The sequence below is a fragment of the Ammospiza caudacuta genome, chromosome 1 (assembly GCF_027887145.1).
Source record: "Ammospiza caudacuta isolate bAmmCau1 chromosome 1, bAmmCau1.pri, whole genome shotgun sequence".
NCBI lineage: Eukaryota > Metazoa > Chordata > Aves > Passeriformes > Passerellidae > Ammospiza > Ammospiza caudacuta.
Genome location: NC_080593.1, coordinates 128,438,298 through 128,465,617, shown reverse-complemented (window position 1 = coordinate 128,465,617; position 27,320 = coordinate 128,438,298). Strand labels below are relative to the sequence as shown.

Sequence of the window (27,320 nt, the reverse complement as noted above, 5' to 3'; positions counted from 1 at the left end):
ACAGCAGCAGTAGAGAATATCCCTGACCTTTCTAGCCTACAATGGTAGCAGTAGTTAAACCATTGACATTTTTCTGAGATGAGGACATTTTTCTGGGTCTGTCCCAAGACTGAAATTTAAATAAAACCCACTTCTCCCATAGAACTTTGGAGCTGAATTCTGCTTATGAGAGCAAGGGTACCATATGACAGCTTTCCTTAATCAAGTGCATGGCTGCTGGTTTTCGTTGGTTTAGTTTTGAGGATTTTTTTTTTTGTTTTGTTTTGCATGCATCTGTGGGTGGATATTAGGTCCAAATAAAGCTAATTGGATTAAACTTGTCACAGAAACTCATTACAGAAAAGCCTTGTTAGGATATCTGATAAGATTACTTAAAATGTGAAGGCATAGAACCAGATCTTAGCAATCTACAGAGTTTCACACTTGTAGACTGAATCTGAGAATACCCTATAGTAGACTGATGTGAACTTCACCTAATTTTCAGTGAATTTCTTCCTATGTGTCCTTTGTTCAACACTAAAAGTGGAGACAGTAGATGCTAAGCATGAATATTTAAAAATAAAAAAAAAATTAATTAAAAAAGGAATTTTCAGGTTTATTCTTTGAAACTAGTTACATTGCCTACCTTAATTTGATTTTAATTTTGATTGTTACATGGCTGAGGCTGATGATTAAATACTTTGGATTCAATCCTCAGAGCAAATATTATATATATAGATAGAAAACTACACACACATAAACATACAAAACTTTTTGGATTAAATACAAATATCATGCATAGTCAAATACCTTCTGAGAGCACAAAAATAGTTAAAGCCAAGTGTAAGCCTAAATAGAAGACTGTGAAAATCCTTTGTAATTTAACAAGAAACAAGCCAGGAATCCAGGAATCCAGGAAGGTCATGGCATCATGCTATTGCCCAATCATGGTGGAAATTAGCCTGTAATGACCATGTTAATCTATCAAAGGATGTTTGTTTTAGACAAGATTAATCTAAGATCTGTCTTTGCACATGTCCATTTCTTTATTTAATACAAATGAAAGGCTGGAATTGATCCCATCTTCATTCATTGGACTTTTGCCTTGTTTTTGGGCTGTGCCTAATATTTTGCAGAACAAAATAAACGTCCCTGAGGTTGTGTTGATAGAGAAATTATTTTGTCACATGATATCTATGATCTGAGATTAAATGGCCGTACATCCTCATTATATGAGCCACACCAAGGCTCACAGAAGCCTCATAAAGTTAGTATAAAAAGCAAATGCTGTTTACTCAAATAAGAAAGACAAGGTTAGCCAGATCTTTTATTAGCAATCAACTCTATAAAACCCACTTAGTCCAATAAAAAAGTACAATCTAAGAAAACGTAAAACATAAAGAAGAAAATATTACTTGGTATTCAATGTTTTCCCCAAAGGGTGAGGGTATTGGGATTGTTTACAAGCTCTTTACTTTCCCTGATATTTTACAAACATTCCACTCATCACAGATTTAGATCTTGTCAGTTATGTTTGACTGTTCCTCAACAGAATTTGTCTAGTAGGTCTCCAGTGACTTTAAAAGAATAAAGCTTAACTTGGCTCTGAGCTCTAGTGTGCTTATCATACTGCAGCCATGTGCAGATGAACTACAGTTGAAACAGTAATTCTGTTTCTTTGGGCTCTTCTCCCTGGATTGGCATTGCCCAGCAGTTAGAAAAAAAATGCCACTGCAAAGTTGGCACTACTTTACACCAAAACCAGATCTCAGTTAAAACCCAGAGCTGGTCCTGAAGCAATCAGGATCTTTAGCTCAAGGCCTACAAGTCCAAACTATTCCAGCTTGAGACAGCGAATCTGCCCAGCAGCAAGGCAACTGGTGAGCTCCTTAGCTCCCAGGAGCAATAGGCATCTTACTACTTGGACTTAATTATTCAGTATTCTCAGATTCAGATTGGTAGGATTGAACCTTTAAAACAAACTTCAAATAACTACTAGGATACGATTTCCCTCCCTTTGAAAAATTGGCAATTCGGGGTATCATTCCTCTTGGTTGTTCTTGGAGATAAAGGAAAGGAAGTTAAGAATAAAACCCACTCATTACTGATTAGAAGTCAAAGAACATTTTAAAGGGTACATTTCCAATCTTCCCATTTGCTCACAGACAGGAAATTCTGATCAAGGAAAGAAGGTGAAATGCTGCATTGATTTACACAATAGGCAGGAGATGTAAATTTGTGCTCGTATAAGCAAAAATAAATCTACTTTATCTGCATACAATGAAACTGAAAAAGCAAGAAATAAGCAATAGCAGTTAAATAATGTGTAAATAGGAATGAGAGAAATATTGCATTTTTATATGAAATTTTAAGGACTTCTGATGATTTTTTTATGAAATTTTAAATTCATTATGAGGAACAGAGCAGCCCTCATTTAGAAAGTAGAAACTTTCATAGCTTTACTTTAGAAGAAACAAAAAAAAAATTAAAATATTGCAACTGTTACGTCTTATTTAGCATGGATGTTAGGATCATTCTGCATTTTTTCTTGTGATATAGCAATGGCAGCCTGGGATCTCGCTTCTCAGGTGGTAAAGGAGAATTCTTAAGGATGTTTTGCTTTTCATCATTCTTACTGTGTGACACAACTTGACTATCTGCAGTCCATTGAAACAAAAGTAAGGTATATTGTATGCAAAGAGTAGATCTAAAAATATTGCATAAACAACTGCAGGGCAGCCTGAAAAGACATCTTAAATTTACATCAGAAATTTTTGCTTTTGTTGTGATTAGATGACCTCACATTCTTTCAAATATATACGGCTTAACTATCTTCATACCATGTTTAAAGACTTTCACAGATAAACTTGGGATGATTCCAACTAAATAACAAAAAATATTAAAATATTATAGTTCTGCAACATACAGCTGTGAAAATTGCAACATACTGAATGAGATATAAAAAATTCTGACAAATATAATGCAATCATAAATCCATGTAAAAAAGTTGTGTGCTAAAAGTATAAGAAATAGTTTCTGATGTGGTGCTTTACATATCAAACATTGAACCTTAAACTTAGTGGTTTTTTATTTATTTTTACTAGAATGAGTCAGAGTTCAGTAGAACTCCCAGAATTTAATAGTAGCTAGTTTTCTCTATTTTTTTTCTATTAGAGCTGCTAGAGATCACTCAGTCCTTTACTTCTATCAGTCTCTCAATGAAACAGCTAAGTCACATCTAGCTTTATTGGTGAGAAATACTTTGTCTGTAAACAAACAAACAAGATAATAGTTTATTTCAAACATGACAACCATCATTAGGCGATGTAGAGAATCATCTCAACTACCTCAATGTGCAGCTCTTGAATATGATGAGTTAAGAGCAAATTTCACCATTGCCAAAGTGCTAAAAATATGAGCAGAGATCTCCATGAGTAATGGCCTAATATCCTTAACAGCTAAATAGAGAGAACCAAGAGTCTTGAAGTCGGATTTAAAAGATTCAGCATGATAAGTGGAGAGAAGCACATCAAAGCTTGCCTTTGGGAAATACTTTAAGGGGATGTCTTCAAATTCCCACTTCAGTTTTGTCTCTGAGGCCTAAAATGTCCTATCTCCAGCCTGCTCATTCCACATGGCAGGAGTGAATCCCAGATTCTGATCCCTTCTCAAAGGAGGAGTTGTTAATTTTGATGGAAATGGTCATGGGAAAAAAAATAGTTGTGTGGGGATCAGAATCCTCTACCCAGAGTTTCCTTTTCTGAGCTCTCTCTTCACTGGGTTTTATTTTTTCCTAACTTGGACAAGAGCAGAGGGCACCTACATCTCAATCCTTCTAACCTACCAGTTACCACTTAGGTATGTCCTGCATGTTAGGCATGTGAAAGACATCTTTGTTTTTAGAACCCATGTGACTGACATTACTTTGCCCTCTAGTTTAGAAATGTTTGAGGTTGAGGAGGGATTAAACTTGCATCTTCCATCTGGTTCACAGCTGCATCTAAATTTTGGATAGCTTAAGTTTCTGAAACTAAACCCACTTAAAAGATGCTGAAGTTGGTAGAGTTTCATGAAATGCTGTGTTAGTTAAACAATTCCATTCATAATGGGATTTAGGTGATTAAGTCCCTTTGTGAACCAAAGCTCACTGAACTGCAACCACTTAGGTGGACCCAGTATGAGATTATATTTAGGATACTCTTAAGTCTAGACTTTAATTGTAATAATTCTAAGAAATAAAAGAAAACAAAACCAGACAGCAGCTTCATTTTAAGTAGAGGTTTGGGGGTTGTTTTCCATCAAAAATGCTTTGATTAATTATTTGTGAATCAAACCCCCTTTTTAACCAATTAATTAGACATCATGTCTACATTAAATATTGTTTGTTAGAATTCTGGCCAATGCACCTTTTCCTGAACATATTGTAAAATCCCACCAAGCCTCCCAATGGTAACAGTTGTCCATGAATAGCAAAATCACCTCTGTAATAAAGATACCTTACAAATATTCAATGATAGATAGCATGTTGTGAACAGGAGAAAAAACAATCTAAATAATCACTCTAGAGAAATACTGCTGTCACTGAGGTTGAAACTAAAATGTCTGCCAAAATGGAACTAAATATAATGTGGGAACTAAATATAATGTGGGAACTATCTGGGAATCATAACCCTGGTATTTTACTGATAAACCCTAACTTTTTCATCGTTTAGTACTCACACTAAAGGATAAAGGGAAACATCCCTTGTGCCTGCTAGTTTTTAAAATCAGTGGAAAAAACATCTCCTGGCTGGAGACAGAGCATGAGCCATCTGTGGTGACCAGGGAGATAGATCCCTGTGAGTTTGAACTCTGTCAGAATGTAGAGTAAGAGGCATCTTAGTCAATGCCCTTGTCCAGATTACATATAGATTGCCTGGGCACCCATTTGGATCCTTTTTCTTCCTTTGGAAATAAAACTTCTTAAACATGACCTTTATTTTTTCTTTGAAAGGGAGAGGAGGAAATATTTTGATTTCATTAGGACAGTGCATACTCTCCTTATGAAAACAAACTAAATTAAATCAACACACAATTTTTTTAATCATGAATCAAGATTAACTAGCTAGCAAGAATGCAACACAAGATGAGGTAAATAATTATTAGAAGTAAACTACAAGCTACCCCAAAAGAAAGGAAAATACTTTGGAGAAATTGAAGAAACAAGATAGGAAGGAAGATGACAAAAACACCACTACTCACAAAATTGTGAGCTCTTGCTAACTCGTTTAATTGAGTTGCAAGAAATATTCACCACCTTGATCACTGCCTTTGAATGAATAACTGATGCAAAGGTGCCAAAAGAGAAGCAGAAAGGGAATCTCACATTTGGTGTCTGACTGGAGAAAATCAGAAATATCAATCATGAATCCTAAGAATACTGCATTTTTCCCACTCTTATCTTTAGTACAAACTTGAGAAATAGTGTACTTGGTAAATTCATGGACTTTTAATTTAACTTATATTCCTAATGGAGTTTGTAATAGCAAACAGTAGGCATGATGGCTCTGTAAAATGTTGAAAACCTGAATAATGCAGTAAGAAACACTGACAACTTGAACAGATTTTCAATTTGGTTCTTAATATTCTTGCTGCCTGCACATGAAAATAATTTCCTTTTACATTTCCTTTAGAAAAGTGTAAGACAAAATAACTTCTGTATTTCTCCAAGGTTGCTCTTTAGCAATGACTCACTGATGTAATTATTGTTTGACATCACTGCAGCTCCTTACCCATTCTCTTGTAGAGACAAGTGAAATGTGCCAGCTAACAAAATATTAATTCAGTATATCCAAAGTAAGGACGTATATCTGCCAATTTTAAAGATAAAATGTGAGTATAAAATACAGCTATAAATGCATATGATCAGTTTGCCTTTGGAATTGTTTCAGTACAACCTGTCTAAGGGACAACAAGTGATTTATATTAGAGGGATCCTTCCCAGGAAATGCACACTGTTAACTGAAAAACTGAAAAACTGAAAAACTTGTTTTCTATCTCTAAGAGCCCACGGCATGTTTAGCTTGTGTTTGAACTTCAGACCTGACAGGTCAAAGGAGAAAAATATGTTTATTCTGGACAGTGAACAAGCAAACAACCCAGTCGTGAGTAAGAAACACATCTACACGTTACAGAAAAATATAAAATAGTCTAGTAAGCCTGTATGTTGTACTGATTGTGAGTTTTCCCATGAAATGAACAAATTTGCTTTTCTATATTAAATTTTATTAATAGATTAATAATTGAGTAAAGCACTGCAGTTATTGAGTATTGGGTAAGGATAACTAAAAGACATCATTTTTCCTAATGCACAGCACACGGCCTGTCATACTGCTGTCTGCAGGCAAATGGTGCTTTGTCATGGTTTGCAACAAGTGTTTAAAAATATGTTTATTCTGGACCATGAACAGGCAAACATATGCTTCTATTGCTTGAAATACATGCTGCAGAAGCCACAGAAAGTCCCTGGCAGTGTGAGCTGCTAGGTTTGCAGCTGATGTCAGTAGCATGGTGGTGATGGAGAGGAAACATACGGTAACGCTGGGTTTTGCTGCTAACAGAAACAGAAACATACTTTAGGCTACTATCACAATGACGTGTTGAACAGAAATAATTCCCTCTACTCTAATCTCTCACCAAATACAGCACATAAGAGATACATTAATCTGCTACTACCATTTTCTGTTAAAACTATTTTTCAACACAATACTTATTAAAACAAAATCACCCACCAATGTTTTTTTCTCATGCAAATCTGAAATGAAACTTTTTAGTTATTAGATTTATTACATTTTTTTTATTAATTGAAAGCTAAATTCTTGCTACAGAAAAAAACTTCACTCTCTCACCAGCTATATAAATGCTAAGATTTCCTGTTGCTGCAGAAACTACCGCTTTTGTCCTGATTCATGGCTCTATAAAACACAACATTAATTTATAAAATGTAGAGGCTGAATTAATTTCAAGCTTGAAATAACTAGAGATGATCAATGTTTTAAATGGACATATAAACACTGAACTATGCTAAATGATAATGCAAATTATTTTTAAATCTTTGAAGATTGATGAACATCTTAAAAAGTAAAATACAAAATTAGAAGTTATCTGAACTTTATCCCAACACATGGACAAAGCCAAGGTTAGAGAAATTAGCTTAATTCAAAATGTAACCTAAAATAAAAAAATCTTTTTCTCCCTACTGAAACAGACTTCCCAGGTTTGGCTGAAGCCAACAGCAGAAATGCCAAAACTGATTCTTAAGGGATTTTTTCAGCACTGAAATGCAGGGACTCTACAGAGAAAGTAATATTTTAAAAGTTTTTAAGGTTTATGGAAGTAATCAGACCCTCTGATGCTTATCTTTACTGAATTGCTGAAGCTTGTGGTGTTTGTATATCTTTATTTAAGGATCTGTTTCACAGACATTGAAGTTAATGGAAAAGTTCAGTGAACATTTGTTGGAAATTTGATTTATCTTTAAATTGATAATTCATGTTTGAAAATCCAGTAAAGGAGACCAACACAACTACAGTAAAATTTAAACTTAGTACTTATTCCAAAATATGCTTGGAAGTTCCAAAGGTCTCGTAAATATAGTTTGTTGAAATCTATGCAGATATATTGTAAAAGTGGATTTCATAAATCTATGCTTTAGTTGTACTGAGGGTGACATTAATTATACACTGTCATCCACATAGGTTATACATTATCCTAATTAACTGTTTTAGATAAAATGGAAATAGAAAGCTTCATGTATCAGCATGCTGTTCATGCTTGCTTTTACCCTGATGGCTACTGTAGAGATACTGGGTTTTTCTTACCAAGCAGTGTCATTGAGAAATGTCATTTACAGGCCGCAGTAGAATATTTATCACACAGTTCACTTAATTGAAAGTCATTAATCATGAGTAACTACAAAAGTTACTAATATCAGAGATAGACTTATGTTAAAAACTTATATTAATCTTAATGAGATAAGTTGGTGTTTGGAAATTAATGTGTCTAAAGGGCATATAGTCCATGTAGGTTGGGGGGATGGGTGCTAGTGTTTTGATTTGGGTTTCTTGTGGGGTTTTTGGTTGCCAACAGAATTCCTGACTGAAATATGACTACTGAACTTACTTTTTCTAATCAAATTGGATGTTGAATAAGGCGCAACATGTAATCGCCATTAAGAAATTATTTAAATACTTAATTGGACAAAACATCTAGGTTGAGTAACATTTTTTCCTTACATTTTTTCCACTGGCGCAACAGTAAACTGAAACTGTGAAAGGTATTTTTCAATTATCATAGAACGATAGAAAAAAATTTTGTTGGAAAAGACCTTTAAGGTCATCAAGTTCAATCGTTAATCCAGCACTGCCAAGCCCACACTAAACCACATGCTGCTAAGCACCGCATCTCCGCAGGCTGTAATACCTCCAGGGATGCTGGCTCAACCACCTCCCTGGGCAGCCTGCTCTAATGCTTGACAATTATTTCTGGGAAATTTTTTTCTCCAAATATCCAATGTAAAGTCCCCTCATGCAGCTGTTTCTTCTTGTCACTTGTTACCTGGGAGAAGAGGCTGACCCCCCCAGCTACAACCTCTTCTCAGGCAGTTGTACAGAGGGATAAGGTCCCCCCAAGCCTTCTTTTCTCCAGACTGAACACCCCCAGCTCCCTCAGCTACTCCCCACAAGACTTGTGCTCCAGACACTTCCCCAGCTCCGTTGCCTTCACCAGGACATGCTTCAGAAATCTCTAGGCAGTTTGTTGAGGTTTTTTTCCTGTGCGAAGAGCTTGAATATAAGGAAACTAATCATTATTGATAAAGGTGGAAATAGTCTGCAATTAATTTTTTCATCAATTTATTTTGATTATTTATTCTTTATTCTGGACTAGCAGTGCAATCTTCTTTTACAATCGTGCCCCTTGCAGCATTTGCATTTTCTGTTTTATACATTTTTCAGTTGTTAATGACCTAGTAACCCTATCAAACCTTACTACAGCATTGGTTTAATGTGGATGGAATGGAATGAGTTTGCAGCTGCCAACAGACTACAATGTAAAGAAATAACTTAATGAATAACACATTAAAATAAATATTTTGGGTTCTGCATGAGATTTTCAAGATTTATGCTGGGACTCGTGTCAAGAAATGTGTGCTTCCCACTGCGTGAATCCCAGAGGAAAATGCAAGGATGTTTTGGGGATTATTACTTTCAAAGCAAAAAGTTAATCAGAATTTTCTTTTTCTTACCTGTGTTTGAACTTGATCAGTCCTGATGGATAAGCCATTTCACTGTTTATTAATTTCCTCTAATCAGAATAAAGGGCTTTATCTGGTTATGTACTCAGACTCATGACATCAGTAAACAGCAATAAAAATTGAAAAATCACTTTGTGGAGGTGACAGGAGAAGCAATAATTTCCAAATATGGAAACAATAGAAAATAGTATAAATGACAACATAATTGTCATGATCTCTTTCTGACCCTTATATTTTAATTTTTTTTATGGCTTTATGTCATCTTAAAGAGTGTGCAATCATAATGAAACAAGAGTGACTTGACCCTCAGTGAGAGCTCTGGTGGTCCTGCCTCAACGAAGTACTGACAATGCGCTTGAAAGAAAAAAAATTACTTGGGTACATTGCAAAATGAGTAAAAAAAGTCTGTGCAAAAAAAATTAAAATGGAGGATGGGAAGGAGAAGAAGAAAAAAGATGGGGATGAGAAAGCCAAGGCTTCTCTTATTCATATAATACCCTTCACACCAGCATTATTCATTTTTTGATTAAAGATTTATTAAATTAGAAACTAGTTGTAGAATAAAAGTACTTATATACACAAGTGCATCCCACCTTCAGTCTGAATAGTGTGCAACAGGCTTGCCTTGATCCCTTCACTCATTAGTGTCTGTATTGTACAATATGCAACACTTATCTTCTGGCTTTTATCTCCATTATCACACTAAGGTTAGGCTTTCAGAATAAGGGCAAGTATTTAGGAAAAAGCAACAAATTTTATAAATGACTGATGCATAGAGAGTTTCTGTGAAATGTTTATAGCTATTTGAAAAATAAATATTGGCTTCACTGTTTCCTTGGTTTTCTTAATGCAAAATTAAGTTTAAAAAATGCCAAAATGAGTTATGTGGCACTAAGACCTTGGTAGAAAAATATAAACAGACTATTAAAACATATTTCAACTCCCTTGGCGTCATTTGTGGCCAACAAACAGTCATCTGTGAGTGAAAGGTTAACTGACTGTCACCCATTTATTATCCAAGTCCTTTCCTGGTGCCACACTGACCAGGCTAACAGTGCTCAGCATGTTTTACATGCCTTTTTCACCCTAAAAACCCAGGTCATGACCTAATAAGAGCTGTGATTCACAATAATGACTCCTTTGGTTCAAATGGCATTGAGGTAGGTGCAAAGAAGTTTTACTTCGGTGCAGCTGAATTATAATTCTAAATAAAAGAAAACCAAACATGAACAGTGCACATGCACTTGGGTCAAGAGTTTTGAGCTGTTCCAGCACTGATTTTAAATTGAAAACACTTCAGCCTCTAGATCTGATGAAACAGAAGACTGGAGACCAAACTCAGTATGGTAGCAGGCACTTTTCTTTCTTTTTCTAATTAGGCTTTCATTGTTTTTGAGTATCTCCTTGCAGATCTTTGCAGACCAACCAACCAATGAACACTTTGCTCTATTGGATATCACAATAAGTTTGTGTTCTGACATTCAAAGTTTTTATCTGTTGGAAGGTTTATTTAAATTAGCAGATCTTCAGACATGGTGTATGCCTCTGCTTTGTGGTCTAACTCATCTGCTGCATTTCTGCTGTGGATCAAATAATAGATAATATCTCTTTTTATTACCATTACCTTAGAGATAGAGACAGCTAAATCTAGTACTCATTTGATAGGACAAAAATCCCAAATCTCAAATCCAAGAGAACAAGAAACCTAAAGATTGGTGCAATAAATGACTAGTGAAAAATCTGGGATGATCGCTTTGCCAGATTCTCTTCAGGCCCCACAGGTACGCTTTAGTCTTTGACTCATGAAAGGAGGAAACTCACAAAAAATACCACACCACTTTGCTGGTATTTGCTGAAAATATAGTGAATCAGTGCAGAAAGCGTTCTCAGGATCAAGCTCTAGAAACCTTGCCAGTAGAGCTGTTAATGATAAAAGGATGGGGAAAAACCACTGGCATTGGTTGGCTGGGAAGCTGGTAACAGATTTCAGAGACTTTAACCATGTACATTCTAGATTAAATAGGGGTCACTCTAAGACTTTGTGCTTGTGTTTTTCCAGCAGATGAAAGCTTGCTCTGTCAGTTCTCTCTGAGCAGACATGAGCTCATCCTGCCCACACTCTATCCTGGCTGGAAGCTGAGTGTCACAATAAGTGCGACACTGAGCCTACTCACAGGCAGGGTATTTTAGCCTGGGCTCAAAGCCACATGGGCAGGTCCACCAGGCTTCTCCTTAGCTCAGAGAATGGGCAGAGAGTCAGCAGCTATGGGGCACACAGAGCCCACACTCTCTGAGGAGGCCTCAGGTCCCATTCTTGGCTTCTGCATTGTGGAGATCTAAGTTTGAATGCTTGGCTCATGGTGACAATTGTGGAAATTTCAGAAAACTTGGCGAGCAGCAGTTTTCGTTTTTTTTTTTTTTTTTTTTTTTTTTAATCTGGATATATTGTCACTAATACTAAATAAATTTGTCATAATCTTGTAAGCATTTAGTGGTCAACTTCACTTTGATGGAGATCTTGATCGTCCACAGGAAAAATATAATTTTTCTCATTGAAGTCAGAAACACATCCCATTTTTTGTAAGCAGATTTTCTACCTTTCGAGACTAGCATTTGGAAGAGTAATTTTTTTCAGTTTTGATCAAAGTTATGGGAAGAATAATGTCCAGGTTAAATATTTTGAGCTGGACCTGAATTTGATCCTGAAAATGCCCGGCACTTTACACTTGCACAGATAATAGTGAACAGAATTATGCAACCAGGGAATCTTCATTAAAGAAAATTTTTAATACAATGTTTTTTAATTGTGAAATATTTTTTAATTATGAATTTTACTGTGAGAGTTTTTCCTCAATCTGCATTTTAATTTTGCATTTGTTTTTCTGCTTGCACACTTAAAATAGATGTATTATGGTGCAATTCTAAATTTCTGCCAATCAGTGATTAACAAACATTAATGAAACTAAATTTTCACACTGTGGTGTTGTATCTATCTGCAACATTTGACATGTCCTTACATATATCCATTAGACTTTGTACACAAATTTTTGTTAATTTACATTCTGAATATTATTATAAGTTGCAGAGGGTATTACCATATACAAGAATTACGTTGTACAAGAATTTATTTAATTAAAGCAGTGAAAAAGTTACAAGAGCACACAACCTCCAATTAAGAAAATTATTGTACCAAAAAAATTATTATATTATAAATTTTTTATAGACATTTAGGTAAATAGCACATCACTTAAGTCCATCTGATGGATAGTCTGAATTTAAAAACCACATGACCTTGCAGATGTCTGAATATTCTACAAAGAACAGTTTTGACATTAAAAAATTCTTCACGGGTGGCAAATATCCAGAAGAGCCTCAGCTACACAAGATCCTTTTATTCAGGAGCTGTTTCATGTCAAAACCCAGTGGAGATGAAGAAACAATGTTGCTGACTTCTATATCAAAATCTACACCAACAAAAATAGTACTTTTTAGCTCTTGGTAGATGCTTTGATGCAAGTAGTTTAAAGAAATGAAGTTATTTTTGGTGTTGTTACTGATAGAAGTGGGAACTCTTACACTGGGGACAATCAAGTCCATTCAGCACAGGATTTGATAAATTTTGTTAAAATACTTGTTTTAAAATTCTTTCATAATGTAAATGTAGAGGTGGCATAAAGCAATAAAGGTTTAAAAGAGTGTAACACTTTGCAAGAAGACTGACATTGTAGATAGTGAAGATAATGAAAACAAAAGAAAAATAGTAATTTTAAATTGGAGAAGCAAAAGAACAGGTCAATATTATGTTAAAGCCTGTGCAGCTTTCTGTTAGGTGCCACAAAACACTCTGTCTTCCCCTGTTAGCTGGGACAGACCTTGTGGAATCTGCACTGAAGTACAATATGTAAAAAGGAGATCACTACTGAGTTTCCTCTGATAATTTTTCTGCCAATACTTATATTCATTAAAGAGTTCTCTCAGACCTCAGACTCATGTACTTGTGCAGCAAGTACCTAGCCCTCATGTACCTCAGCAAGGATTTGATAACACTGTTCTGTCTAGAATTACATCGTTCTCACATAAACCTACTTTTTTTTTTTAAGTTTCTTCACTGAGTAGTAAGTGGTTGAGCTACTAGTTGCTGTTACTCTCAACTATTCATGTAAAAATTTGCTGACTTGAGTGACTACTACACACCACAGGAGTTAGGCTTTTATGGACTCAGCAAGAGAAAGATTTAAAACCACAAAACTTCCCTCAGCATGCCGTAACCAGCAACATGTGTCCTGCTGCAAATAAATTACTCAAGATTCACTGAGCCTCAAAGAGAGTACAGATGTATGTAGCAGAATAGTATCCACTGGTTCATAACATAATTACATAATTTAATAAAAATCTATTTAATTCAAAATAAGACATGGAGCAGGGAGCATAATCTTAGAAATCCCTCTTGCACTTCATTGACAAGAGACCTGGTACCTATTCATTCACTGAACAGTGAATTCATCCCTGCACAGTGTCAGGGATTCATGAGGAGCCTGTTCCCTGGCAGCAGGGATTGCTGCTTTCTCTTGGGAAGCAATAGCTAAAGTCTGGATACCCTCTGGCAAATGAATGCATTAACCCAAGGCCTTTCATTTCTTTCCTGAGTAAGACAAGACATTGTCTCCTACCTTCAGGCTGTGGGCTGTGAACTGTCAGGGGATATAAATGTAGGCCTTGCTATTTTCAGAATTTCCTAATGGTTAACTCTAGGCAGCTCTGTGCTTTGCATGTTGCCTGATTTGGCTTCTGTCTAAGCAGCTTATCTCTCCCCAGGCATGCACAGAGAACTGAGTGTCTCAGATAGGGTCCTGCAGTCTGCTCCTAGGGCTCAACAGCTTTAATGTTAGCACTGAAAATCTTTATCTCACCTACCTGTAGGAAAACATGTGAATAATCACTTACATTCATTAAATCTAGGATGATGCTTAAGACTAAAAAATTGTTACAATTTTTTTTTTTTTGCCTAAAGTTTGAATTGATGTTTTTCTTTTATTGTAGATAAGCTTTATGGGAAAATAAGATACTTTTGTTCTTGCTCATATATTTTCCATTTCTTAAAAAAGTTTAGGAGTCTGGAGGAGGAGATAATGTCATGCCCACTGTGTTCCATAGTGATAGCTGTGGTGGAACATATTGGAAAACAAGCTCCTCTTTCAGTTAAGTGGCTGAAAAGCCCTAAAATGCCAAAGAAAGGAAAAGATTCTAGAATCACAAGAGCAAAATCAAACTTAATTACTGAAAATCTCATACTAATGTCCTATAAAAACTATTGGAAGGTGGGTTCTGCAGGCATGTGAAACTGAATATAAGGAGAATTATCCAGTATTGATGAAGGAAATATATCAATTTGGAGAACAGGTAATTGAAAATTAACCTGTTAAGGGAAAAGGATAGAGAAAATCAAGACTGAAGACATCACCCATTTAGAGACAGCTTGGAAGACCTAATAATGAAAATAGATAACAGATATGTCCCTATTATTGATGAATAAATGGATACACCAAAATGTTTAGGCCATTGTCACATCAAATTCTGAATGTGACTTACACTGGAGGCATTGCCTTCCTCCTTGGAAACAAGGCTGCTGTACCACCAACAGTGTATATCTAGCAAAGCTTGCACATTGGTGCTTTTCTGAAATCTTAAGGAAATAATTTCTTGTGTTTATGGAACATCAATGTTGATTTCCCCCCATGTCCAGGATACTGGATTGTTTAGAAGTTCTAGTGATAATGTCAGATAAATTGTATAATTTTTGAGGCCTTTGCATATATGAATCCTTTCAAGTATTTAGTAAATAATATAATAAAATAATAGAATCATAGAACACTGTGGGTTGGAAGGAACTTTGAAGGTCATCTAGTCAAAGCTTCCACTCCAGTGAGCAGGAACATCTTCAATTAAATCAGGTTGCTCAGAGCTCTGTCCCATCTCACCTGGAATTTTTCCAGAGGGCATCTATCACTAATTTGAGAAACCTGTTCCAGTATTTCACTATCTCATTGCAAAATATTTCTTCCTTAAGCCTAGTCTGACTTTATCCTCTTTCAATTTAAAACCATTATCCCTTGTCTTATGGCAACAGGCCCTATAACAACTGTCCCAGCCTTTCTTATGAGCCCCTTCTAATTACTGAAAAACTTCTCTAAGGTTCCCTGGAGCCTTCTCCGGGCTGAACAACCCCAAGTCTCTCAGACTTTCTTCACAGGAGAGGTGTTTAAGCCCTGTGATATTTTTCATGGCCCTCCTCTGGACCTGCTCCAGCAGGTCAATGTCTTGTGCTCTGAGGGATCCAGAGATTAATGAGGTATAGCAGATGAGGTGTCACCAGAGCAGAGCAGAACAGAGCAGAAACCCCTCCCTTGCCCTACCACACCTCCCTGGCCACACTGCATTTGATGCGGCCCAGGACACATTTTGCTTTCTGGTCTGCAAGCACACATTGCTGGGCTATGTCCAGCTTCTCACCCCCCAGAACCCCCAGGGCCTTGTCTTGTGGCTGTTCCTGATCTGTTCATCCCCCAGACTGTGTTGATATTGGGTCTTGCCCTGATCCAGGTCCAGAACCTTCCTTCCAGATCGAGATCTTCACCTGACTGCCGTGACTTTTCAAATATTACAGAGTGGCTTGGCAACTCTATCAGCCCATTCCCTCCGGACTCTGGGATGGATCTTGTCAGGTCTCATAGCATTATGTATGTTCAGGTTCTTCTGATTGTCACAAAACTGATCTTTTCTTACAGTAGGAAGGACTTTTCTTCCTCGGTCCCCTTTTTTGTGGTATATCTGCCCAAGAGCTGTGGGAACAGACATTGCCAGTGAAGACTGAGGCCAAAAAGATTTATTGAGTACCTCAGCCTTCTTTTCATCTCTTGTTACCAGTTTTGTCAGTCTTACACATGGGGGAGAGTATACTTTATTTGACTTTCTTTCTCTTGCTGACATACCTGTAGAAGCCCTTCTCATGATTCATTGCATCCCTTGTAATTTCATCCCTATATAACCAGGTAGCATACCTATACTTTTTCCAGGATATCTGGCTGTGCTTCCACTGCCTGTGCATTTCCTTCTTACCCTTTAGTTTGACCACTAAGTCTCAACTTAGCCATGGGGCTCTCTTGCATTTCTTCACCTGTGGATTTTTTGCACCTGTGGATTACTAGATCTTGAATTTTATGAGAAGTGTCCTGAAAGATCTATCAGTCTGTTCTGCTCCCTTGTCCCTGAGGACACATTCCCAGGGGCTCCTATTAATTAACTATTTGACTGGAGGTTTCTTTCCTAAAATTCAGGGTCTGACTTTACTCTTTGCCTGACCCATACCTCTCAGGATACAAACTCCACCAATGCATGAGCAACCTGGTGTAGAGGGAAGTCTCCCTGCCTTTGACAGTGGGTTGGAACTAGATGATCTTTAAGGTTTCTTTCAACGCAAACCATTCTATGATTCTGTGATTCTTTGACCACTGAAATGCAGGCTGCTTCCAATCTTGATGTCAGTGATTAGCTGGGTCACTTTTGATCGTGACCATCACCCATCCTCTCTGGTAGGGCTGCTTATTACCTGGCCTAAGAAGTTATCCCCCATGCACTTTAGAAGTCTCCTGGATCATCTACAGCTCACTATGATAATTTTTCAGGAGGTGTTGGAGTGACTGAAGTCTCCCAGCAGGACAAGAGCCTATAAGTGTAATGCTTCCCATGGCTAGAGCAAGAAGACTTTGTCATTGGGTTTCTTTGATCAAGTGGCCTGGAGCAGACACCAACAACCAGCCTCCCTTTGTTGCCTCAGTCTCCAATTCTTAACTGTAAGCTTTCAACCTGTCTGTGTCTGTCCCCCCTGAAAAAACTCTTTGCAGGGTATCCATTTATTGACGTGTAGGGCAATGCCTCCACGCCTCCTCCTCCCTTGCCTGTCCCTTCTGAGCAGCCTGTGGTCCCTGACAGCCACTCTCCAGTCAGGGGATTCATCCCACCAAGTTTCAAGTAGGCAAGTAGGTCTTGGTTTCCAAGTGGCACAGTGGCTTCCAGCTCCTGTCTGTTGCCCATGCTGTGTGCACAGGGCTGTCAGCTGTGCCACCTTCTTAGAGGAATAGCCCTTAAATCCTTTTGAGACGTTTCAGTGGAGTTTCTCTCTTGGCTTCTGTTACCTCAGGAGCTCCTGGCTCAACTTCAGAAGACGCATTGCCCTGCAGAGTAGCCAGCATGTCTCAATGCATTCTCATTAGATTCCATAACAAAAAAGAGGGCAACCTCTGTTCCTGCTCCACAGTAGTCACAGCTATTGTATATTCAACTATAAATTATTTTAATGAAGTTAGGAGTGGGAAATTATTAGCTGTGGATGGATAGTGTATATTGGGATTTACATGGATTGAGATAATTTTTTTTAATTAATAAATTCCATGAGCATATTTACATCTACTCTCAGTCAGAGAAATTGTTATATTTAATTTCTGCTTACATTTGGAGATACTGCATGAACTGCCAGTGAATTTTAGTCACTGATATGATATAGGAACACTGGCATGTTTCCAGAAAGACCTCTGGTTAATGGGCATTGGATTGAGTCCTTGCACTTCAGGCTTCATAGAATATTATTGGACTTATAGTATTGTTTTAAAAAAACCAAATTATTTAAACCAGATATTTTTATATATACACATAAAACTGTTAAATATTTTATCCATATTATTGATTTTAAATCACTGATTGGTAAAAATATTTTGTGTCATAGAAATTATGCATACCACAGATACCACTCTGTCTGTTAATAGGATTTTACATGGATATTCCCTCTGAAGTAGATTTGCAAATTGAATTTCATCTTCCAAAGAAAAGTGAATATGTACAGGCTTTTTGCATTTTTGCAACATGACTGTTTTTTAAATTATTCCGTAATTTTCAAATCTGGCAAGAAAAGTACTGGGTTCTGGGCACAGAAGGTCCCAAGAGGTTTTGTGTTAATTTTTTCACTTTGCTACAGATTTCCTATATATCTTCCTCTGTACTTTCCCTTCCCCATTTGAGAAAAGACTGAATAGATCCTTCAAAGTTTTACTGTGATACAAATCACACAGAAGTTAATTAGACACCTCAAAAATTTACAAGTCAGATTGATCCCCTATTTTACCTAACAAATTCAAGGGCCACAAGGCCATAAGTATTACTTATACAGTTACATCACTAAAAAGCCTGGGTAATAACAAGAAACACACCAACATTTAAAAATGGGATTTTGTGCACCAAAATAGTGGCCTATTTTTGTCCTGTTTTCTGAAACAGCAATACTACATGGAATATTTTTTTAAATTAAAGGTACATAAAACCATCTGTCCCCATAAAATTTTAATACTTATTTTACTATCTATTACAGAATTTTCAGCACTAAAATTTAAAGCATGTTCAGATAAATATATTTTTCTCTATTTTACAGAAAGATAAGTGAGGATTTTTGCAAGAAATTCCATCATTAGTTCAACAATGATATAAATAGCCTCAACTTTAAAAAAGAAAATTCCAAGATGAACATTATATCAAGGCTTCTGGCAGCAGACTACCTGATTTGTCTATGAAAACAGAGAGAAATAATACTATTGCTGTAACTAAAAGTACAAACTTTTAATCAAACAAAAGCCAAAAGTCCAATATTCTACTCAGTGAATTGAAAACTCTCTTCTACCAGGTCCCATAAATTTTACCAATTCTTAGTTTACTTTCAACAACTGATCTTGTTTCCTAAAGCAAATCCTGGAGAAACAGAGGATGTTGGAAAGCTTGGAAACTGTCACGTAGATTTACAGGGCTTGGAAGTTCATGTCAGCAGTTTGAAGTGATTTTAATAATTTTAATAACTACCTCTCCTCTTTTCAACAAATTTCATCAACTTGTTCCTCTGAGGACCCACACACCTGACTCTTCCCTACATGACTGTCATTGCCCTGTCAACAAATCTCTTGTGCTCCTGATGGATCCATGCTCTCTCCATTTTCTCATGAGGTTTTCTAATCACTTTCTCATGCTCATTCCAATATAAAATCTCTTCTTCATTTTAACTACCACTTAAGGTCAGACACCACCTTAAGTCCAAACTGACTCAGGGAAGTTCAGAGATTCTCTGTGACCATCAGTTTTCACCTACATCAATCCCAAAGTCTTGCTCATCTGAGCAGAGCTATCTGATCATTTAATAATATTTCTCCATGGACAGGACCAAAGTTTGTGAATCATTGCAGCAATAGCAAACTTTTCTAACTAAAAGAATGATCAGCTACCAGAGTATATTGTCTTAGGGAGATGACTGTCTATTAAACTTCTCGAATGGTTCTGAAGTAAAAATAGCTCAGACAATTAAAAAGTGCAGTTCCCCCTTTCTTCACCCCTTGCTTTACTTGGAAGTGCTTCTCCTATATCGTGAGTTGAAAAAAACCCAGATGTATCTACAGGCTGAAATTATTAGTGTTCAAAATTCAGCATCAATATATCTGTTTTCATAAACTAATATGCAGGATTATGAATTGTGGTGCCTGAAATCCTAACACATGGTTACTTTTCCCATTCAGTTTTGGAGGATCTGAGGACATGGGTCAGAGCAGCAGTGTATCATAGCTGTACATCTCCAAAGAACATCAAACAATGTCAAGAGGGCTAGGCAGAGTCTACATAGGAAAAGAGGAGAGGTCGTGTGTCTTTCAGGATTCTCTTTCAACTCATATTTTTATAGTTCTATAAATAATTCCTAATTATATTAGGAAACACTGCACTAAATGGGAGATCTGCGAGATCTGGCTCTTCTTACTGCATGGAAATTTTACTTGCCACAGTCTAAGCTGCAAAGAGTATGACAGAGATATTGTCATCATATTTACAGATAGTCTCTGTGTAATCATCTGGTGTAGATAAGAAACCTAAGGATGTTCTAAAAAACGTAAATAATTTAGATACTTTTATTAAAGATTTCACATATGGTGCAACATTTGATTTTCTCTTTCAGTTATCATTTATCATTATACATTTACTAATTCAGTAACCATCTTGTCCTCTCAACCTTCTTCCCACTCATCATCTGGGATAAATAGATTTTATTCTGATTTCCCAGAAAACCTATTGTAGCTGTCTCATTTTGAAAGAGAAACAAGTATATTTGAACTTATATGTGTTCAGCATTACTCTCTTTAATAATAGATTCTTCAGACTAACAAAAAGTAGTAAAGAGAATACAAAAAGCCCAGAGAAAAAACAGAACCCTTCTAAAATCACCAACTGGGAGTTATCCAGACTGAATTGAACTTTGCGCAATGTTGAGGCTGGATTTTGGAGGAAAAACATGAAAATGATTTTTGATATTTTCTCAAGCAGATTTTATCACTTCATGGTCTTTTCTTTTCTTTTCTTTTCTTTTCTTTTCTTTTCTTTTCTTTTCTTTTTTTTTCTTTTCTTTTTCCTTTTTCTATTTATTTTTATTTTTATTTTTATTTTTATTTTTATTTTTATTTTTATTTTTATTTTTATTTTATTTTTATTTTTATTTTTATTTTTATTTTTATTTTTATTTTTATTTTTATTTTTATTTTTATTTTTATTTTTATTTTCTTTTTTAACTGTATTTGAGCATAAGACCTGGAACCTTTTTTTTTTTTTTTCACATCTTCCGAATATAAAAGGTATTGCCATAGCAAAATTAAAGATGTTCCACTTCTTGAGATTTTCATTTCAGTGTCCTTTTTCAATTTCAGATTTTCTTGATCCACTTACCAGACCAGCTTAGAAGCTTGTCTCTTTACTGGTTACTATTACTTAGTGAACTTTGGTTATTTGAAACTAATGTGAATCTAACCAGGGTACAATTACATATTTTTGCTAACAGAAACAACATTTAATGTGGGTTGTTACAAGAAACAAGCTCCCAAAATAAGACAGCATCTGTTTTGTTTGGCAAAACTACTTAAATAACAGTAACTAAAGTTTTGAAAAGGTGTGCTGTTCTGTATTTGAGGTATTGAAAGCAAACATGGCAAATGCCTGAAAGCTGGGAAGGAAAGGCGCTGGGAGCAGGAGTTTGGGAATTGTGGTTTTCAGCTTCAGAGGAATCATTTAAATCCTTAATGGCAGCTTCTCAGATAAAGGAAAAACAGCATTCTCTGAAGGGTGGCCAGCTGTTTAGTACTTAATAATTAGGTTTTTATTCAGCCAGTCTTCTGCAATTGCTGCTATCACAGATAGTGATGCTGGCAAGCAAAATAAAGAGTTTTATGTTGTAGAATGCATTCCTGTAAAAAATTATAGAATAGCCTGACATAATTTTGGTTTGAAAAATATCTGTTGGGCATATATTTGTCTGGACTAAGCACTAGTGCATTTGTCAAGCATGAAAAACAGTTTAGACTTGCATGTGGCTTACACATCATTATTTCCAGAACTATCATCATGTTACTCAGCTATTTTCTTTAAATATTCTGATATACCTGAATAAAAATAATAGAGGAATTAATCTGAAACCCAAAGAGCCAACAGAGATGGACTTTTTTACTTTATGTTTTCATCTCTGCTTATTTCAGAAAAATATAAATGAAACTGATTTCCCATTTCCTCAACAGAAGAGCTTCAGTTGCACCATAAGAAGTGTGAGCAAATCTCATTCTGGCCTTTGTTTACATTATAGAATAGGACAGGAGCCAAAAGTGAAGTCAACAGCCTCCAGTCAAATTCCCTTTGATTTTTGTGAAAAAGTGGCTTGGACATGGGCAGCAGAATTATGCCTGTTACTCAACATTAAACTCTTTGAGGTGTGTATGCCCCCTCTGACTTAATTTCTACAGGCTTGAATTATATCTCTTTTGGTTTTCTTGATCAGCACGACTAATTTACATGGATCCTTTTTTACATGTTTTTCCATGTTCAGAAAATGTTATTTATATTGCGAAAGATCCCCCTTTTTAGCATGAAAGTGGGTTCCCTTCCCTTCCCTTCCCTTCCCTTCCCTTCCCTTCCCTTCCCTTCCCTTCCCTTCCCTTCCCTTCCCTTCCCTTCCCTTCCCTTCCCTTCCCTTCCCTTCCCTTCCCTTCCCTTCCCTTCCCTTCCCTTCCCTTCCCTTCCCTTCCCTTCCCTTCCCTTCCCTTCCCTTCCCTTCCCTTCCCTTCCCTTCCCTTCCCTTCCCTTCCCTTCATTTTGAAATATAACAACACAATTCTCTTGCCGTTTTGCCATGAATGAACACTGAGGATTCCTGAAAAATAAATCCTCGCAAAACACGAGCTTTAATATGGAAAATTTTCAACAGCCTTCCAACAACAATACATGTTGTCCTTAGTTCCGAATGAATACGAGCTAAAAAGACCCTGGTTTTTTAGGAAATTCAGTGATTTTAGATTCATCCCACGAACAGTACTTTCCTCGGATTCATCATAATTGAGCTATGAATAACTGCCCTTCAACATTTTTCTTCATTTGACAAGGAATTGTCTCATCTTTTCCTTTTGAACAACTTTTACTAATGTTTAAGACCCCACTTTTATGCTGCTCTTTTTATGTTTTGTATAAATCACTCTAGCCTCTCTTTTGAGCAATTTCCTTTACTTATATCTGTTCTTTGACCAAAACTACCTCAGAATGGGTGCTCCACCTTTCCTGGTTTGGGGCAATGGCTTTCCACGGGCAGGGCTGGGCACAGCACGTTGGGGATAGAGCTGTCCATTGTGTGCAGAGGCACAGCCCTTGCTTTCTGCAGGAGCTGAGCTCCCACTGATTGCTTCTAAAGGTGTCCTCTGCTCAGGTACCCCACTCACTGCTGTGCCCCAGAGGGCAGGGGCACTGCTCTGTGTCCCACCTGGGCGCAGCCCTGTCAGCAGAAACAGCAAATTGCTCTCGCCTCCATTTCGCTGGGGACCCGGGGGGAGGGAGGCAGGCAGCATTTTTGAGAATCATATTACTTGAATTTGAAGATCTGAATACCAACCTAGTTTCACATGCCTTGAATGTTTGAGTTTGCAATGTATCTGTTTCTCTCCTGAGTCTTGTGCTAATTAGATGTGCTGTAATAAGTAATTGGATATTTTTATGGTTTTTTTTTTCTAGCATTTTACTGTCTCCTCAGATGAAGCAATGATTTAAAAATTGTATAAATGACGACTTAGATTATCCACATTTCTTGTGTCTTCAAGTTGCTTCTTTTTTCTGTTTTAATAAACTTTTATCTTAAAACAAAGTATGGGAGAAAAATATTATTAAGAAAAGGCTTTGTGTTTAATTTCCTCAAAATAAGATCCACTATTCTCTTTTTCCTCCTAATTTACACTAATTTTTTAGTTTGAAAATATCAGACGGTTTAACAGCATTTTTGGTCTTTTATTCCCATGTCCATTGTTTCAGTCTCCTGCTTCTGAGGTAGATATCTTTCAGTTTTTAATGAAGACTCCCAATCTTTTTTCTATTCAATCAATTTTGAGTTCTGAATATAAAGTTATACAGTTTTTAGCAGTTCTATCAAACAATACAATTAATAGGTCCCTTTTTCTCAGATAAGTTAGGTTTACTCTATCCTTCCATCACTGAGAAATCTGATTTCTGTTTTGTTTTTACGATATTTATCCACTTTTGATAAAAATCAGCATAATATTGTTGCCCTTTCTTATATTTTATAAGTTAGCAATGAACAATATTTATCACTCAGCAGAGTTAAAAGAATTTCAATAGATTCTTACCTGTAATTCTGTTTTTCATTTCCTATGTGAAATCTGTCATATTGTGAATATGCTCGGTTTCCTTCCCAGTCCGTTAATTCAATTCTTAGAGAATATTGCCTCTGACTTGTTATTGCAAAGATAAATTCATTTCCCAGCCAGTGTTCACCTGATGGGCTACCAAAACCCTAGAAAAAATTGGCAAAATAACTAGATGTAATTATTGGAATTGATAAAGCCTATATACAATAATAAACCCATCATTATATTTTACCTGTGCATGCTAATTACTGGTCAGAGCTTTCTTTGCTCCACTTTGGTGGTCTCTAAAATGATTCTACTAATATATTTGATGTAGGAATGTCATGCAGTTCAACTGGTGTTTGCAAGGGTAGCTGAGGTTATCAGCTGGAAATCATGTTACACGTCCATGATATCAATAGCATGATGCTGTATTTGCACATGCTTCAGTGGGAGTACTTGACATAACAATATTCTATAATGCTTTCAATATGGTGTTAAACCTTGTTATCTAGCTCTTCTCCACCTTGCTCTCCTCACATTTCATATGTTCAGGTGATCTTATTTCTGGTTAAACAAAGGACATTATTTACAAACATGAAAAAATAATAATGAAAGAAAAAGTATAATTACTTTTCAAAACCAGACATATGTTTTCCTAGACATATGCTTTTATACATCTTCCAGGTTTTAATGTTGTTTTAATTGTAGTGAATATTTTACTACATTAAATGTAAGGGTTTATTAAATGTCATTAACTTATTTATTATATATTAGAACAATTGTTCTTTTTAAACTGTTGGTTCGTACCTGAGAACTCTTCAGTCCATTTTAAATTTTTCTTTATTTTTCTCTTTAAAGAGTAAAAATTATTTTCAACTATAGTATTTAATTGTGAAGAACTGTTCCAACATGACTGTGCCTATTCATATTTCTTAAGACGGGAAAAATAGGAACCAGAAATCTCCTGATTTACTTACAGTGGCATACTGGGACTGTTTTAGAAGATCCTGTGAAAATTTCCTAGTCAAATTAAATGAAAGATTGGATTATTTCCAGAAAGCACATATTTTTTAAAGGGGTTAAAATCAAGAGACTTCCTTGGGACTAAAGGTTAGATAATGAGAAATGTGTCTGTGAGACACATGGGCAAGACATCGATCTTCTCTATATATAATGTTTCAGTCACTCCTTACATGAGATGAAAATATTGAAAGAGGAGCTCTCTCTCTTTTTTCTTTATTGTATTGCTGTGGCTCCAGCCCTGATTAGTTGTGTCTCTGGAGGATGAAATCCTGCCTTCCCAGTGGCCATGAGGTAGCACAGGTAATACTCAGGCAATGGATAGGTATATCAGCTGCAAACTTCTAAAGTAAATTAATGAAAAAAAATTAGAATCTTAAAAGTTTGACTGGTCCAAAAAATAAAAATGGAGGAAACTTTTGTTCCTAGAGAGAGAGAATTACCATAGAAAGTACTTTACTAAGGACATATTTTTGTTTACACAACCTCACCTAAGCATATATTTGGTGACTCACTGATAGTAGAGGCTGAGAAGACACGCCAAGTTTGGATATGCTGAACTGACTAACTTATATTTTGAATAAGCATCTCTGCCTTTTAACTCAGAGACCATCAAGAGATACCCATGGACAAAGTGTTTCATCTGCAAGACCTGAAATTCAGTAGTCTGTGGCAAGTCCCAAAGTCTCAGACTGAAATGTGGGAGCATACTATTAGTTTTCATAATAAAAGCTTTTCCTTTCCTGCATGTTATTTCTTTAAATCCTCTTTCTCCAATAGACTATTTCCTATAGAAATCCCTGTAAATACTGGTTGTAGGTAATAGTGGTGATATCCTGCTTTGAACCCATCTGTCTTCCAGTGTGAGCTGCTGCTCCTCAAGTTTTCCAATTATGATGCTTTCTGTTATTTCTCACTTGCTGCTTTGATGGCATTCACATTCATATTTGACTTCATACAGTGTTCCTAAAACACAAAAAGACTTGTTCCTCACCTGTATAAACCCTATTTACAGCTGGCACACTTTTCTCTACCCTTGACTGTCCCACTTGGTGTCTCCTGCTCCAGTAGCCTTGGCAGTGTCACACCAGAGCAGTTTGTGGTTTGTCTCTGACATATGTCACCACTGGTCACTGTCACTCATCTCACAGTAAGGTAAAATATGCTCTGCATAGACTACCTACCAGGAGGTTTGTCTCCCTAAAATCCAGAAAGTGGAGCATAGTTGTTTAGATATCAGTCACATTAGGTTTTCTTGGAGTTTACATGGTTTCTTATTCACAAAATTATTATTATTATTGTTATTATTATTATTATTAGTAGTAGTAGTATATCTTTAAGTGAAGATACCAGAAAATTCTTTCTCCCTTTTTCTCAGTGCAGGAAAAATGAGGGGACTCCTCTTTGAACTGTTATCTATTGAATTATAAATATCTTATCTCATTTAGATTACAGCCTATTCAGGATGTAATATATGTAGTGTTTTAACATTATATGATCCCTTATGTGTTTTATAGAAATTCCAGGCACCATATATAATTTTTCTGAAATAATGATTTTTATCCTTCAAATTTTCACCTCCTTCTCCCTTTTTATATGTATTACTGCACTAAGATGAAAATCTATCACTAAGTGATTTGCTCTCTTGACCAGAGAAAAGGAAGATGCAGCAACAGGGAACAAAAGAAATATAAAAAGAAATAGTAAAAATTATGAGGAAATCCACCACACTAGTTATGAAAAAGGGAATCCTACTATCAAGGGCTACAATAATGAAACCTGAAACTCAGATTAGAAATTCCTAGAACAAGATTTTTTTTTCCTTGACAAAAGTAACTTCTTTTTAAACAAAATACTTGCTTTTATGAAAAGAAAACCAAGGAAGTAAGTGGGATATAAAACATTTCTCTGAAGGAAGGAATGTTCCAAAGGAGAAGCAATGTGCTTTATTAAACACCTAATATGGCTAGAAAGATATAAACAAGCAAATAGGCACTCAAAGCTTTCATAGATGTAAACCAGAGAGAAGCAGTACACTTCTGTTAAGCACAGAGCTGGCAGCAATTTCTTCAAGTATAATTTTATTATGCCAAACTCAACTGTTTCCAACCTGTATTTAGTCTGCAGTTTACTGCCTCTACTTCGGAGCTGAACAAAGACTTGCATGCATCCTGTTTTTCCCAGATACTTTGTTTGACTTAATAACTACACAGCTCTCCTTGTTTATATCTTACTTAGACTGTCTCTACCACAAGAACACTACTACTTTGATGGATATGTAAACT

General features: G+C 36.1%; 1 protein-coding gene across 1 annotated transcript in view; it reads right to left on the bottom strand.

The window, feature by feature from the left end:
• The window catches only part of ANGPT1 (angiopoietin 1), a 151,034-nt gene that overhangs the window by 12,582 nt on the left and 111,132 nt on the right, over positions 1 to 27,320 (bottom strand). The window contains exon 7 of the mRNA XM_058806938.1: positions 24,013 to 24,179. Coding sequence (XP_058662921.1) covers positions 24,013 to 24,179 — 167 coding nt within the window. The remainder of the gene's footprint in view (positions 1 to 24,012; positions 24,180 to 27,320) is intronic.